This window comes from Mauremys reevesii, linkage group 2 (assembly GCF_016161935.1).
Source record: "Mauremys reevesii isolate NIE-2019 linkage group 2, ASM1616193v1, whole genome shotgun sequence".
Lineage (NCBI taxonomy): Eukaryota > Metazoa > Chordata > Testudines > Geoemydidae > Mauremys > Mauremys reevesii.
Genome location: NC_052624.1, coordinates 148,116,281 through 148,133,556, shown reverse-complemented (window position 1 = coordinate 148,133,556; position 17,276 = coordinate 148,116,281). Strand labels below are relative to the sequence as shown.

Below are 17,276 nucleotides of genomic sequence, written 5' to 3'. Positions count from 1 at the left end.
CTGAATGGACCCACAGGCAACCCCCTGTATAGGTGAGGGCGGAATTGGGTCCTTCCAATTGCTAGAGAATCCGTGGTCAAGGGGAGGCTCAGAGCACTGAGAGTAAATGGGATACATTTCTTGAGACCTCTGTCTGTCTTAGGGTTTGGTACTGTGGCCCATCAGCATAGGATCTGAGTGTTTTCCACATAAAGTCTCTGGATCTTTGCCCTTTCTCAGTTATAGAAAGCTCTGCCTGGGGGAGAGGGAGAAGGCAGTGCTTGATGCTATGAACGTCGATCTGCTTATGGTGGAAAAGCTTTCTCAAATCCCTCTTCCCTTCCGGCGCATAATCCACCCCTCCCCATCAGCTGCAGATAGACCTTGCATTGGGAAACTGACACACAACTTGGAGCCCAAGTGAAGGTCCTACAAGGTGCAGGGAGAATGACTCATCCAGACACATGGTTTATTGCCTGACTGATTAAGGGCTGTTCCTGGAAAGGAGAGGCTGAAATTTAATCAGGCCATATTTGAAATTACTAAAACATTGAGCTTGTAAAGAGCCTTTGGCTCAGCACCAAAATTGGTCATTCTGGGAACATTCTGTGAGCGCTGCTGGATTTAGCTGGCAGTGGACCCCCCTGGATGCAGCAAAGCCCTCCATGGGAATCACGTCCGCTTGCTTCACTCTGAGCTCTGCAGGGTGGTGTCCGAACACAAACATCCCAGCTCTTGTGGTGCTCAGATACTACAGTGATGAAGAGTGGATGGATAGAAGTGAGGTTGGGTCAGTTGGACAGGAGCTGCCCTCCGGATATATGACACACAGCAATTCCTTAAATGACAACCAGGATTTTTTGACATCCAATTCTTGTTAACCCTAAGGATAATTTCAGTTTATCCCTTGTGTAATGTCACTGACTGTAATGGTGTTACCGGAAAGGAATTTGGCCCACTGAGTCTTAATCACTTTGTTTTGTTGTTTTTTTGAAATGGAGGTTAAAGCTATATTTAAGCTAAAATTAGGCTCCAGGTTAATATGGTCTGAACTTCAGAAACTATTTTAAGGCGGATGCCGTAGCTTTAGCTCCTGGGAGCATAAATCTGAACCGAAGAGTTTGTTTGTGGGAACCACAGATGAGTATTAGCACTGCACAAACAAGGAAAGATCATTTTCCTGGCTAATGCTTTATATGATTAGAACATAGGATTTCCAGAGCAGATCCTGCTCCTGTCTCTAGCTGTGACCAATACCAGAGGCTTCAGAGGAAGGTAACCCCCGCCCCCGCAACTCCTACCCAATAATTCACTTGCCCAGGCATACAGCGATACATTTGGCAAGGAGGTAGATGGGGGCTGGAATTCCTTCCTGACCTCTAGTGACAATCAGTATATGCCCAAGAAGCATGAGGTCCAATTACGCAGTCTTAACATGTGCAACCACAAACTGGATTGCAATGACCCTCTCCAGTTGAGAGAGTATTGTGTAAAAGATACAAAGAGTTGATCTAGTTCAGAAGGCATTATTTGGGGGGAGTTTTCTGGCCTGTGTAATGCAGGAGGTCAGACTAGCTGATCACAATGGTCCCTTCTGGCCTTGAAATCTGTGTAGCAGCCCATTGGACTAGAGCTGAAGTCCTCATTCAGGCAAATCTCCCATTGGACTTAGTGGGAAGTTGGCCTAATTTTGGGCCAAGTGAGGACCATTCTGAGCCAAAACCTTCAGCAGGTGTCCGTGCAGCACTCTCCTCTCCAGCCAGCATGGAGCACTTGACAGTTGCTCATTTCAGAACCAAGCCCAGCTCAGCCTTTACTCAGGGGATGGCGAATAACGTGCTGCTTTTCCTTGGCAGTTCTGGGACCGCTGCAAGCTCTTCCTGATGCCAGCCAAGCACCAGCCTGACTACGCCTTCCTTCGCCACGTGCCCCTGCGGCGGATCCACCTCTTCACCCTGGTGCAGATCATCTGCCTAGCCATCCTCTGGATCCTGAAGTCCACTGTGGCGGCTATCATCTTCCCTGTGATGGTAGGGCCTCCTCGCTCACTCGGGAGTTCCTTGGAACAGACGATGTGGGGAGGGGGTGAGCAGCTGGGGTCCCCATGCAGTCCCTTCTGCCCCATCCCCAATAGGGATACAACCACTGATCTTCCTGGGGCTTCGTCTGTATTTGTAGAGACCAGAGCCTTAAGACAGCAGGTCTGTTTTTCTGAGTGTCAAAAGCCTTCTATTAGCTGATCTTCCTGGCTTCCCTCTAGCTCAGCCTTTCACCGTATCCTTGAGTTAGAACTACAGAGACTAGATCGTCCTCCTGGGACGCCGTCAGCACTCCACGAAGTGACCAGTACTAGCAGGTGCCTTCTCCAAAGATGAAAGGAGGTGTCAGTCTGGGGTTTGACATCCCTTGAATCCCTCGGTTCGAGTCACTTCAGCCCTTCTGATGCAGCTCCATTCAGTTCCATAAAGTTTCCCGCATGGGGCGTGTTTCGTGTCACAAGCCACGGCTCTCTGTGGGGCTGCCAAGGTTCCACAGCGCATCCTGAGAGGACAGCAGCTGTTCTTGGGGCCCTCAGCCAGAAGCTCCATGCCCCCTTCTCTGTTCTGCACTGGTCCCCCCCACTGTGTTTCGTCGCCATAGCGCAATTCGGAGTCTGGCCTGTTTTCTTCAATGGATTCTAGTCCCGAATCTGGATCTGCTCTGTCTGCGTTGGCAGCAGTTGTTTAAATCTCTCTCCCTTTCCCTCCCCTTAGATTTTAGCCTTAATCTTAGTGAGGAAAATGCTGGATTTCGTCTTTTCCCAACACGACCTGGCCTGGATTGATAACATCATCCCCGAGAGGGAGAAGAAGAAGGAAGATGACAAGAAGAAGAAGAAGAAAGGCAACAAAGGAGAAGAGGAGAGTGAGGATGAGGTGTGTCCATGCTCGGGAGGAACAGCAAGGGGCTTACAGTCCATTAGTGTTGTAGATGTTCAGGGATGTTAATGTCACTCACCTGTTCCAGGGCTCAGATAAGGCCATTAGGAGTATTCCATCTGCACTGCAGTTCTGTTCTGAAAAATAGTTCTGTCCAAACGATATTGTGAGGGTCCATGTTTGTCGTGCCTCAGTTTCCCCATCTGTAAAATGGAGAGAACAATACAGGCCTCCTTTGTAAAGCGCTTTAAGATCTACTCATGAAAGGTGCTTGAGACGAACACACACCCTCCCAGCCCAGAGCCCCCTCCCGCACTCCAAACCCCTCATTTCTGGCCACACCCCAAGCCCCTGCCCCAGCCCGGAGTCCCCGCCCTCATCCCCTCCTGCACCCCAGCCCCCTGACCCACCCCGGTAAAAACGAATGAGGGAGGGTGGGGAAGAGCAAGCGATAGAGTGGGGGGGGGGGTTGGAGTGAGCAAGGGTGGGGCCTCCGAGAAGGGGTGGGGTAGGGGGTGGGGCAAGGATGTTCAGTTTTGTGCAATTAGAAAGTTGGCAACCCTAGTTCCAAGTCTCTCCAAATGTTATTGCAGGGTTACAATAAACAACCTCCAGGCTTAGGAAATCCATTAGCCCCACAATAAGGATACATGCACAACATCTGTTAGCGCTAATGACAGTCTTGGGGTACGTCTTCACTACCGGCCGTATAGGCGGGTAGCAATCGATTTCTCGGGGATCGATATATTGTGTCTCATCTAGACGCGATATATCGATCCCCGAACACGCTCCTGTCGACTCCGGAACTCCACCAACCCAAATGGCGGTAGCGGAGTCGACATGGGGAGCCGCGGACATTGATCCCGCGCCGTGAGGACGGTAGGTAATTCGATCTAAGGTACTTCGACTTCAGCTACGCTATTCACGTAGCTGAAGTTGCATATCTTAGATCGATTCCCCCCCCTAGTGTAGACCAGCCCTTGCACATGTCTCAAGGGATGTCTAGAGCCCTTTGTTGTTCCACAGTAACTTAGTCTACTTGCTGCTGCACATAAGAGAGACATTCTGTCACCTGAGTAATAAAAGCATGTGGCCAAAACGCCAACGTTAGCCTTGGGGACTGAATGCAGACAAACCCCTCCAACTACACTGCCCCATAAAAGGGAGAGTCACAAAGGGCAGTAGGCACCCAGCTTCCACCCAGGGTCCCATTTGTGGCTGCCCATCAGCACGTTTGGGAAGGTTCCGGAAAGCACTGAGGCATGTGCTTAAGTCCTTTTGACTTCAATGGGACTTAAGCGCTGTCTCGAATAGGGGCCTTGGCAAGCAGTTTTGGGATAAAGGATGATTTCAAATATCTTTTGAATGCTGTGGTGAGTTTTGGTCACCTCATCCTCAAAAGACATAGCAACCAAAATGATTAGAAGCCTCAAGGGAAGGACTTTGGTCGGGCGGGAGACTCAAGAGGCTAGGATAATGCATTCAAAAACAACACACTTAAAATGAATAGAAAGACATACTTTGTTAAGCCAACACATAATTAACCTGTGGAACTCACCTCTGCAGGGTAGTATTGAAGCAGTTGTCTCAGTAAGGATCAAAAGAGGAGGCATTTATATGACTAAAACTAGCAGTGGCAGTTATACTCCTAGCTAAGGTAAAAGTCACAAGGGCTTATGCTTTTGGGCATAAATTGATCACCAAACTCCTTGTGTTTTTTGTTAAGTATCTGGATGAAATTTTGTAGACACACCTGAGCTTTACAAACTCTGTGGTTTATTTCCCCCTTGATTCTACCTATGTAGTCTCCCCTTGCGGTTTGAATTGGATACAATGGTTCTCTTCACTGCCTGTCTTAAACTGATGCATAGCATTCATTGTCAAAGAGCTGCCACATTCCCCCTTCCTCCCCCCAGAGCTGGCTGCATTTTAGTGGAGGGTGACTTATGTCTGTAGGAGAATCTCATTTATCCAAATATCTCTGACCTAGAAATCTTGCCTATTCTAATCTTAGTTATGTCCACTTATGTGAATTATTTACCAAGTAATGTAACTCTCTCATCCAATCCCCTTGTTTAGCCAAATGTTTCTGATGTCCCCAAACCATTTCAGATAAATGACTTTACTATAGTTTGTGTGGGATCCTTTAGCATGAATGGTGTTAGAAATGTAAGCTATTGTTATGCGCAGGCAACATATTACCCTGATTAATGTTAATTGGTGTTACTGATGCTGATCTTTCCACCATGCAGATAGATACATAGATGTCTAGGATGGGATTTTCAATGGGAACTGGGTACCCAATCCTTTAGACTCCTTTGAAAATCCTGGCCTTCTGCCATATGCATGAGACTGATCCATTTAATGCGGAAGGGCATCTGTATTTTCATCAGCATGAGTATGTTTTCAGACATGCTAACCCCAGACATGTCTGTATGAATCAATGTATTCACTGGCTCTTCCCACTTTTTTCCCAGCCTCGGTTCCCAACTCCCTCAGTTATAAAGATCCCAATGGAACCCGTCCAATCAGACCCCCAAAACGGTATCCATTGCATTACCAGTAAGTACAGTGCTTAGGTTCTAACGTTATTACCACTTACTAATCCTCAACAACTTGGTCTATTCTGTGACTAATCAAAGTAACCTGCTGCAGGTGCTTGGCTTGTTTTGAAGCTGTAGATATGTGTAGATGAGAGATCCGCAAACAGGCTTGAGGAAAAGAACACACGTGGATCCTTCAGCTGCTTTTTAGATCCAAACTTGATTTTAAAATTGTTTTGCTGCCTGAAAACTCCGCATTCTGGCCTAGGAATGCCAGAAACCTCTCACAAGAACCTGTTCCTCTGGGGTTACCAGCCCACAGGCGGATCAAGAACCAGGAACTCCGTAGTACCAATCCTGGCTCTGATACTGTCGTGCTGCATGCCCTTGGGCAAGTCACTTTACCATAGTGATGGGTGTGTTTATCAGAACCTGGATGGAGAACGAACCTTCTTATGCCTATTTCCCCATATGTAAATATGCAGAGGATAACGTGTTAGCTACCCCACAGCAGGGGTGGGGGATGAGAATTTTGTTAGTTAATGGGTGTAAAGTGTTGCACAAAGTTCACTGGCGAAGTGGAAAGTGCTGCTTGCTGTTGTTAAAGATTAAAAAATGCCAGATGGTTTGGGATTCAGGAGACCTGGCTTCTAGCCTTCGCTTCAGTACCATCTCCTTGTGGGACGACAGGCAAGTGACCAGCAGCCAAAGGGGCCTCTGATTTTGCCTGCCCAACTTCGGGCACCTCAGACATGGTTTTCAGGACTGTTGGGCACATGCCGAGCTCTGCTGGAACTGCAGGTGCTCAGCACCTGAAATGACAGGTCTTTTGGGGGAAACATTCATTCTGTCTTCTCTGGGCCTGGGCCCTCTGCCATTGCAGCCTGGTACAGGAAGCAGTGACAGCCCAGGATAATCATTAAACAAAGCTGCATTTGTGCACATTAGACGTTGGATTCCTGTGCATTTGTCGGATTAAAGGTGACTCCCTTGCATTCTTGAAAGACAGTTGTGCTAATAGCCCTCCCCCTCTGCCGTCTCTCCTGTCCCAGGCTACTGCCCATCAGAGGGACGCCCGAGTCCTTCAGTAAAACGTTATCTTGTCACTTTGGTAAAGGGCTGGCTTATTTGGAATGTGCCTTTTTCTGAGGGAGACTGGTGGAGAACCAACGCTTGCTTCTGATTGTTCCCAAGTCCCGCTCCACTCCAAGCGCCTGAAAGGTCCAACCTCTGCAATGCTGGTAGCTGCGTCCGTCTCTCTTGTATGTGAGTGGGCCGGAGGCGCAGTGCTTGCGTCCAGTTACTAGCAGTGCTGGTGAGGGGAAGGGCTGGGACAAAATTCAATGAGCCAGATTCCGAGGTGGAGTCTGAGGACTTAAAGCTGGCGTACTTTACTGTGTGGTCTCCTCGGTGTGTGATCTACACCATCTTCCACTCCCCCCTCTTAGAATCCCTCAGGTTCAGTGAGCAAAATCCAGATGTGGTGATGTCTGGGGAGCATTAAGTTATCCATCAACATGTCTGACTGTCTCAGTTGGTGTAGGCTGCACACTGAGGGGCGCAGCGGAAGGCATAAGATACACCGGCTCTAAATTCAGTTACTGTCCTGACTTTGGCCCCTCACGTCCATCTGATCCACTTTATCCCATGAGAGTCCCCTGCCGTCAGCCATGTGGAGGCTGAACTTCTTAGAACCGATAAATTATTCCACATGGTGTATCCTGACACATGGGCTGTCTCAGCTTTTGCTGGGATATTAGGGAAAGGCCTTTACTTCTCCTGGAAGAGACATAAATGGTCAGCGTTCACGTCTGGTTCTCTGTAGCTGTCATTGTTCCTTCTCTGTCTTTCCTCATGGTTGCTCTTTGGGACAATCTCTTATGGGGTTTCAGAAGGACTAAAGTACTTAAGGTCACAACTCCCAATGGGATTTGGGCACCTCTTTGCCTTAGGCTGCTTTGAAAACACTAAAAATAACATTTAATCCTCGGTTGGAAGGTGAATTGGGACTTGCCATTGTCAACAACTAATGCAGACTCCAGGCTTTATCCAAATGGCACCCCATTTATAGCTTCCGGTTCGTATTTAGATGGAGATTCAGAATCTTTATTCTCTCTCTAAATAGTCTTGTTTCCAATGAGCCCGGAGTCTCCCAAGTCCATTCTCCAAGAATGAAACTCCTTTCAGGATCAATCCTCTAACCCATTGTCCTTCAAGGGTCACTGAGACAAGTGGCCTCCATTTTTGTTGCAAGCCTTGTAGAGACAAATTCTACTGATCAGTGGGTTGGCAATAGGATACACGGGGCCTTTTGGCTTGCGGAGACAGGTTTGAAGCCAGCCTGGCTAGACTGTGATGCAGAGTTGATACCATGTGAGGGGTGTTTTGTTGCCTATAAAAGAGAAGCTAAGAGTCTAGTTCTGTTCCCAGTGGATAGAGGCCAGCATCATCATTGGCACTAGCTTACTGGTGGCAATCTCAGCAGGAAGGCCAGCGATTGAATTGTGACGTGCACTGAACTTCCCGTCCCTTTTGTCTGATAAACACGCCTTTCCTTCATGGTTCTCCATCAAGAGGATCCCAGCAACCCTGAACTTGGGAGCAGTTTGCATCTGGATTGAAAGGTTGAACTTCAGGCCAACAGAGTGTTGACTCTGTGGCTAGCTGGTGGATTTATTTTTCCTGTTTGTGAGGAAACCAATGCCAATTCTTTGAGCAGAATCCTGTTCCCATTGCAGTTAGGGAGAGTTTCACCACTGATTTCAATGGGATCAAGATTTGTCCCCAAAGAATAAGTACTTACGTAATTTAGGAGCCTAGCTTCCATCGACTTTCAATGCAATTTAAGCTCCTAACTCCAAAAGCACTTTTGAAAATGGCACTTGGGCTCCTAAGTCACTTAGACACTTTTGAAAATTGCACCCTTTGACCCTACATTTACTAACTCACAGAGATTAGCTCCTTTTTGTTTTTTCTCTAGTTTTTTGTTATTTGCCCAAAGTTAAAGGACTTTGAGTTTCTGAGCCCCCACAACTCCCACTGAAATCCGTGGGTGCTAGAGGAGCTCAGCAACATTTTACTTGGGTTCCTAAATCCTTAGTTAGGCACCTAACTTGAGGCTCCCATGCTTGAAAAAGTGAGTTTAGACATTTAAAAGGAAAACCTAGTCAAAGACCACACGAGAGGTAAAAGCAGCAGATTTCTGTAGCCAGGTCTTCCCTTTTGCAGCAATTAGGGGATGATTTCCAAAGACACAGAAGCACCTCCACGTTCAGTGGAGAGTTGGAGGCTTAACTCTCATTTGTGCCTTTGATGCTCCCTCCCCTTTGTTGCCGTATTCATTTAAAAATGCAGCATTTACAACGGGTTTTTTTCTCCCACCAATTAGTGGGTGGAGAGAGATGACCATGCAAGTTCACTGAACTTCATGGTTGAGGTCTCGGAGCTACTGGAGGTTCCACAGGACTCATTCCTGGATGGCCCCAGCTGTGCAGTGCAGCGCCAGCCTCTTCCCTCTAACTGGGATGGTCTTGGGGGATTTTTGGTTTTTGTTTTGTTCCTTCCTCACCCTGAAACGGTTTCATATGCATCTGTGTTTCCCTTCAGGAAAGAGGTCCTCCAGCTGGAGCTTTGCGTTCTGATTCTTCTCCTAACAGTTCAGACTTGGATCGCAGGTAAATGACATTTAACAGGCTCATCATCCCTCCCCAGTTCTAAGCCCTGCCCCCAAACCTGTTGGAGTCAGGCATCTCCACGGGTGTGAACGCCAGGGAGGAATCAGAATTGGTTCAGGCAACAGGAGAGGGTCTAGTTAGGAGCAACGGGGTGAAGTGAAGGGAGGGAAAATTCAGGCTGATCTCGGGGAAGAAAAAGTCTAACTCTGGGCTCTGTGGGTGGAATTCACCCTTGTGCAGAGGGGGCCAGCACAAGCCCATCAGCCACTTAAATCACAGGGGTTTAAATGGTGCATCAGGCCTGTGCTTGCCGTCTGCAAAGGGGTGATTTATGGGTGTGTCTCTGTTGCAGTCCCAGGGTATGACTGCAGTTTGAGCAGACGTATCTGAGCCAGCTTGAATTTAGCTAGTTCGGATACCAGAGCAGTGAAACAGCAGCAGCACAGGCTGTACAGGCCCATCTGGAACCCTGGATAACTCCTCAAGCAGCCAGAAGCTCCGCTGCTCCAGTACCCAAGCAAGCTAGATTAAAGCTAGCTTGGGTATGTCTACACAAGGTGCAAAAACTCCCCATCATTGCTGAGAGAACATACCTGAAAGGGTATAAATCTCCTCTCAAGGGCAGGGGTGTCACCCCCTTGCTTGGGAGATTTAAAACAAAGCTAGATAAAAGCACCGTCTAACTTGCTGTAGGAAGCACTGCAACGGCCAGCAGATCAGGCTAGAAAATAGACTGTCTTTAAAGATCTGTGATTCTCTCCAGCCTCTTCTACTGTGGCCCCGTACCATGGCTGATGGTGCTCGAATGAGCCAACATGCTGCTACAGTCTATTGGAGAAATGATGTCTCAGTTCAGTTAGGGGGTTGGATGTGTGCGTGTCTGTTAATAGCATCTCTTGGTAACAGAGTAGGAAATAAAAGACCCTAGGTCCCCTGAATCATACAATCACTTGTAACCAGACCAAGCGTATGATGCAAACTGACAAAAGCCACAGTGGAGGTTGACTCAGTCGCTGGTTCAAATGCAGCATAGGTTGTTGCTATCTGCTGGCCCCGTGGTGTCTGTACTGGCAGAGCTGGGAGATCTCAGTCTAATTTCAAAACTGTCAAGAGAATTGACATGAGCTGATCCCTTCACTGGTAGCGAAACCAAGGACTGAGCTTCCTCCCTCTCTTGCCTAGTGAGTCCTTCCAAGGAAGGGTGAGAAAAGCTTGTCAGTGCTACCCCTGTTCTGCAGATAAAAAGAGGACTTTAGTCTCCAGCGCTGTGACCCGCACATCAGTCCCTGCTGTTTCTTTTTTTGTCCCTATGATCTGTTGATTTCTAGGTTCTGCCCCCCTTCCTCAGTGAAGGGGGCAGGGCCTTCCTTTGCCTCAATTGACTCTGCCCACCAGTCCCAGTTATCAAATAGGCTGATGTGTACCCAGCAGCGTGAAATTCATGATGCCCACAAAGAAAACGGAGACGGATGTTCCTGTGTGTACTGCATGTGTAGTACCAGCTGTCAGGATATTCTTTCTGTGTACAGGGCCTTGCAGTCTTTTCCCATTAGTGTGACTATATTTGGATGTCGTGACTTACGGAAATAGGTAAGCAGAGGTTAAACTTCCAAACGGGGGTCAGTGTGAGTTAAAGATAAGACCTCAGTCTTGCATTCAGATTTTTCTGGCTTGTAGCTTTTGTGCTGCACCATTCCAGATATGTGTCATTAGCTAGGTTCTGAAAAAACAATGAGTCCGATTCAGCCCTAATGTAAAGCCAGTGAGTCTGTTCTGAAACATGACATCTTAAAGATCAGCTAGAACTTTTATTCAAAGGGACACTGTCATGTTAAGTTGCTCTCATTGTTTTGGACTTTGTGAAAACGGAGCCTTTATTAAACAAAAAGGCTGGTACAAATGTTCCCATTGTTGTGTTTTTTGTGTTTTTTTTTTTTATTTTAATTCTAATGGAAAGTAGGCTTTTTAAAGCAAATCAGGATCCCCCTTGTATCACTAAAGATTGCAGCATTGGATTTGATGCATGAGATCCTGAAGGTGAAATTGATCAGAACCTGATTGTTAGCAAAAATGAAATTGATCGGTGTGTCTTCATTATCCCAAATGAGAGAGACACAACAAGTAAAGGGTGCAAATTAGACTATTTTTTCTTTCTGATTTCATAACATAAGTATGGAAATTTGTTGGATTTTTTTTCTAATTAAACACTGGTTTCTTTTAACCTCATTAGAGAGAGTGAAGTGGTGCTATTCACCCTGATTCAAGTCAAGTTTTCTTTAGCTTTGGGAGAACAGAGACATGAGCAGCCTTCGCCGTTTTGCCAGCCAAGGTGGAAAATATTTTCAGCCCCCTCCTGCCTTCCACCACTTTCCTCAGCGGATGAATAAAAATTAAAACCAGTCAGTGAGCAGCATAATGGTTTGGCAGCCACGCCCACCCTCTAGAACTGGGCCTGAATAGGGATATGTCTGTGCTAAATTGCACTGCTGTCTAGATGTTATTGTTTATAACAAAAAATGGCCACTAGGGGGCAGCAGTTAGGCTTTACTAAGAACATAATCCTGGAAAATGTATCCCAGCTTCACGTTTTATATTGGTGCAGCACATTTTCACTAGGGGTTTGCAGATACACCTGTGCAAAACCAAAAAAAAACCCCAAAAAAACCCCCAATGTAAATAGTTGCACCAACTGGTGCAGATGAGAAGAGAATTGGGCCTTATCTCGAAAAGTTATTGCATTGCCAGACAGATTCCAAACAGCCTGGTCATTTAAGTCACAGGTATTAAAGGTCATAAAGTTTAATGCCAGAAAGGATCACCAGATCATCTAGTCTGTCCTCCTGCATATCACAGGTCACCAATACCGTGCACCCACACACCATTCATTATGCTATTCATAAACGCTGACACTGTCAAAACATGGGGGGCACAACCTTGATCTGTAGCACCTCCTGCCATGTCAGTCCACTCCTGGTATCTCTCCCCCCACGCCCCCTGCCAGTGCACCACAGTCCTAACTCATGGAATCCCCTGCTGTTCCAGCCCAGGGCTCCCCCACTATTCCAGTCCTCTAAGGTTTTGTTATTGCTATGGCATATTAGATCATAGCAGACCACGGTACCATAGCAGACCATATCATTCAGAGAAAGGAGTGGGCAAAAGGGAAAGCCCAACCATAATGCACCTGATAGGTTGCACAATGCTGCACATAATGGAAAAAATGTTCTTCCTGCTCCTTGCTGTGCTGAGCACTGACCTCTGACACAGCAAATTCCCCAGGCTGTCTGTGTATCTGGCACATGCAGGTAATATGTCATGCAATGTGTCTCCACTTTCCAAAGTAGCACATGGAGAACTAAGCCCCATTGGTGCACTCTGCTCTCCCTGCAGCTAACACTCCACTGGCCACTCTGCAAATGTGTCTAATCAGACAGTGTTTTAGTGGGATGGGCAAAGGTCAAAAGGCCTAGAGACCAGATCAGATACTGGGCCGAATTATCCAGAGCTCAGCAAAATTTGGGCAGGAACTCTTGCTGGAGAGAACTTTCACTTGTGAAAATTCTAGTGTCTCCACTTCCCTGTTGGGCCAGAAATACCCCAGGAAGACACTTTCCCCTCTGGTAGTTTAACACAGCTGGGCCCAGAATGAACCCTGTCAAAGCAATAGCAAGTAGCTCAGATGCTATGGTGTAAATATCTAGGGCACTAATGCTATGAATGCCTGTAGATAGTTGTATAAATACATGGAGGGATGATTGGCTGTGTAAGACAGAGCAGATGGCTAGTTGGCTGTGTGAAAATGCCTAGAAAGGAACAAGAAAAGTTTTAAGCTTGTTTTATTAAGTACCATTTTTTTTCCATCTTCAAATTAGGTGTGATTTGAGTATAAGGTGAAGGTTTGTTCATATTTTCCTTCAACTCTATAGTGTGGTACAGTAGACCTGTCTAGGAGAAATGGACTGGAGTTACAAAGGCAAAGTTTAGGCTGAATACCAAGAAAGAGCTTCCCAGCAGTGAGACATGGAATCTTCTCCAGAGGGTAGAGGGCAGTGCACTAGGAAATGGGCCGTAGGCAGGGGTGAGCTGGAGCCGGTTCGCACCCGTTCGCGCGAACCCGTTGTTAAATTTAGAAGCGGTTTTAGAACCGCTTGTTAACTAGCTTCCCTGGGAGGGAAGCTTTGATGGGCTCTGCCTGGGAAGCCTGTAATTCCTCCTCCCGGCCGCCGGGGGGCGCTGCGCTGTGCTGCGAGAGCCATGTGAGCTGCCTCCTGGCCCTGTTGCTGCTCCTGCTCTTTGGACCTCTGGCCCTGGGGCTCCTGCTGCTGCCCCGTGAGTCCCCGGCTGCATCCTGCGGCTCCCAGCCTTCCCTGCCCCCCGCCCCACCCCCCGGCCCCCAGCCGCCCGCAGCCACCCCCCTGCCCCCAGCCAGCCCCTGCCCCCAGCCACCCCCAGCCGCCCTCTGCCCCCAGCCACCCCCAGCCGCCCTCTGCCCCAGCCACCCCTGCCCACAGCCAGCCACAGCCACCCCTGCCCCCAGCCACCCCCAGCCGCCCTCTGCCCCAGCCAGCCCCTGCCCCAGCCAGCCACAGCCACCCCTGCCCACAGCCAGCCACAGCCACCCCTGCCCCCAGCCACCCCAGCCGCCCTCTGCCCCCAGCCACCCCTGCCCACAGCCAGCCACAGCCACCCCCTGCCCACAGCCAGCCACAGCCACCCCTGCCCCCAGCCAGCCCCAGCCGCCCTCTGCCCCAGCCAGCCACCCCTGCCCTGCCCGCAGCCACCCGCAGCCGCCCCTGCCACCCCAGCCAGCCCCTGCCCACCCCCTGCCCCACCCCTGCCCGCAGCCACCCCTGCCCCAGCCAGCCCCTGCCACCCTCTTCCCAGCCACCCCTGCCTGCAGCCAGCCCCTGCCCCCAGCCACCCCAGCCAGCCCCTGCCCACAGCCAGCCACAGCCGCCTCTGCCCCAGCCAGCCCCTAGCCACAGCCACCCCTGCCCCCAGCCACCCCAGCCGCCTCTGCCCCAGCCACCCCTGCCCGCAGCCACCCCTGCCACCCCCAGCCAGCCCCTGCCCCAGCCACCCCTGCCCCACCCCTGCCCACAGCCTCTGCCCCCAGCGCCCCTGCCCACAGCCAGCCACCCCTGCCCGCAGCCACCCCTGCCCGCAGCCAGCCCCTGCCCACAGCCACCCTCTGCCCCCAGCCACCCCTCTGCCCACAGCCACCCCTCTGCCCGCAGCCACCTCCTGCCCCCAGCCAGCCCCTGCCACCTCTTCCCCAGCCACCCCCTGCCTGCAGCCAGCCCCTGCCCCAGCCACCCCAGCCACCCCTGCCTGCAGCCAGCCCCTGCCCCACCCCCTGCCCACAGCCACCCGCAGTCAGCCCCTTCCCACAGCCACCCTCTGCCCGCAGCCAGCCCTTGCCACAGCCACCCTCGGCCCGCAGCCAGCCTCTGCCTTCAGCCCCTGCCACAGCCACCCCCTGCCCGCAGCCACCCCCTGTCCACAGCCGCCCGCAGCCACCCCCTGCCCACAGCCACCCGCAGCCCGCCCGTCTGCATCACCTGCCCACAGCCAGCCCGTGTCACTCCCTGCCTCCAGCTAGCCCTGCCCCACGCCCCTATCTGCAGCCAGCCCCACATCCACTGGTGCCCTGCAGTTCCCAGGGCAGTAACCCTGCACACCTGCTTCAATGAGGGGGGGGCAGGGAGCAGCTGGGACCCACACATGTGCACACCCTAGAGTGACCAGACAGCAAGTGTGAAAAATCGGGATGGGGGTGAGGGGTAATAGGAGCCTATATAAGAAAAAGACCCAAAAATTGAGACTGTCCCTGATCACCACCCACACATGTGAAACGGAGCTCATTTCTAGTTCAGCCCCATCTTTTTAAAAAAGAACTTTAGGTAGGGTTAAAATACATCTGTATTTTCCTGGACATGTCAGGCTTTTCGGTTCTTAATCACCTCCTGGGAAAATATGGATGTATGGTAACCCTATTGGTACAAAAAATACATGCTGTCGCACATCCCTTAAATCAGAACTTTTTATAGGGAACCCGTTGTTAAATCAGAACTTTTTATAGGGAACCCGTTGTTAAGATTTTGGCAGCTCATCACTGGCCGTAGGCAATAATTGTGCATTGATGAAGGGGACGGATCAGATTGTCATTGGGTTTGATCCTTCCTTTGATGGCAGTTTGGAGTTTGCAAGATTTGGCTCTAAATTCTTAGGACTCCTGTCTCCAATCCTTCCTTTCCAAGAACTTTAATGCTTAGTGCTACATGCGGCAACCATCCAGCTGGATTTTGGGAGCTCATTTTGGGAAGACCATCCGCTTACTTGACTAAATAACTTGTGTCCCACTTTGAATTCATTGGATTGTTGAACCTCCAGTTCTCTTGTGTCTTTTCCTGTCTTTCTTACTCCTGCTTCACATGAAGGTTTTGACCCTGATACTGAAGCCCTTTCACTTCAGAGCACCCTCATCGGCATAATAGCAGTACTGCCAGCCCCCAGCTTTTGAAATTATGAATTGGCTTAAAAAGCATGAGATTTTTTTAAATAACTTCGGGTTTGTTTTTCTTTCTGCTTTTAAGAGTCTTTAGGGTTCATGTTTTCTTGTCTTTCTCCTCAGCCATGAGCACTAGAAACTTCCTCTCTATTTTTAATGAAAGCTGAGCTGACCTAATCACATGATTCCAGGAGCTGGGGCTTTAAGGAAAACATCAGGTATCCAAGACTTGTAATAAAATCATGAGAGTTGGCAACACAAATAGAAAGAAATGGGCCTGAGCTGCAACATTCAGGTCCAGATCCGCCAAAATTCAGAGCCTGGGTTTTGGTTGGGCCTACAATAAATATGGTGGGCCATTCATAGAGTTTGGATCTGCTCTTCCCCAGGACTGTTTTGCCCTGGTGCAGGTGTTGACTGGCTGGGACACAGGCTGAGATGCTACTCTGCAAGTATTAGATGCAGTGGCCGTGCATGAGTGTAAGCTGAACGGTGTGATTCTTAGAGTCTGACATTTCTAGCACCCCAAAGCTAGTACACACCTCTGTAGTGCATTGGTCAGCTGGCATTCCGACGTATAGTAGGGGGGATAGCCAGAGTTTCTAGGCCTGGTGGTTCATGAGAGATCGTACCATGAAATGTTTACTGATGCCTTGGCTTTTTTTTTTTTTTTTTTTTTTTTTGTGGTGGGGGGTGTCTAATCCATTTACCAGTCAGGCCAGGATGCTTTCAGCACCGCAGTCTCTCCTGGCATCTGGGGCTTTGGTTTGGCGTCAGTTCTAGTACTCTGGTTCGTGTGCACATGCCTGGTTGACATTTGCACCCAGTGAGACGCGTTTGTATTGTCTCCACTTCACATGTGCCCTGTCAAGATGCTGAGGTTTTGTTCACTATGATGGAATTTCTCCAGCCAATGGGATTTGCATTGTTGATTGTCTAGTGCATATGAAAGCTTAAAGCTTCTTGTTCTAGGGTGGGAGTTTCAAAGGTAGCTACATGCCTTAGGAGCATAAGTCCCATTGACCGTAGCGCCTCTACGCCTTAGTTTAGCCCTCTGTATATTGGAGATACTGGCCTTTCTTTGAGGTGTGTTGTGAAAATGTTGGCTTAATTTTCAGAAGTGCCCAATCATTGTGGAAGCCTTCATTTTTGGGTCCCAGCTTGAAACACGCAGGACTTCATTGGCATTGTCAATTTCACGGTCATAGGATTTTAAAAATCATAAATTTCATGATTTCAGATATTTATATCTGAAATTTCAGGGTGGTGTAATTGTCAGGGTCCTGACCCAAAAAGGAGTTGGGGGAAGGCAGGGGTCGCAAGGTTATCCTTGCTTCTGCTGTCAGAGCTGGGTGGCCAGAGAGTGGCAGCTGCTGGCTGGGAGCCCAGTTCTGAAGGCAGAGCTGCCACCAGCCACAGCACAGAAGGAAGGATGGCCTGGTATGGTATTGCCAACCTAACTTCTGTGCTCCTGCATTCAGAGCTGGGCCATTGGTCAGCAGCCGCCGCTTTCTGGCCGCCCAGCTCTGAAGGCAGTGCAGCAGTAAGGGTGGCAATACTGCAGCACCCCTAAAATAACCTTGTGACCCCCTGAAACTCCCTTTTGGGTCAGGACCCCTAATCTCCCCCATTAAATCTGTATAGAACAGGG

The 17,276-nt window shown here is 49.4% G+C and overlaps 1 protein-coding gene across 4 annotated transcripts in view; it reads left to right on the top strand.

The window, feature by feature from the left end:
• SLC4A5 (solute carrier family 4 member 5) overlaps positions 1-17,276 on the top strand; it is a 130,125-nt gene that overhangs the window by 109,215 nt on the left and 3,634 nt on the right. For all 4 annotated transcript variants that reach the window (XM_039523157.1, XM_039523158.1, XM_039523160.1 and 1 more), the window contains 3 exons: positions 1,836-2,009; positions 2,733-2,894; positions 9,047-9,114. In XM_039523157.1, coding sequence (XP_039379091.1) covers positions 1,836-2,009; positions 2,733-2,894; positions 9,047-9,114 — 404 coding nt within the window. The remainder of the gene's footprint in view (positions 1-1,835; positions 2,010-2,732; positions 2,895-9,046; positions 9,115-17,276) is intronic.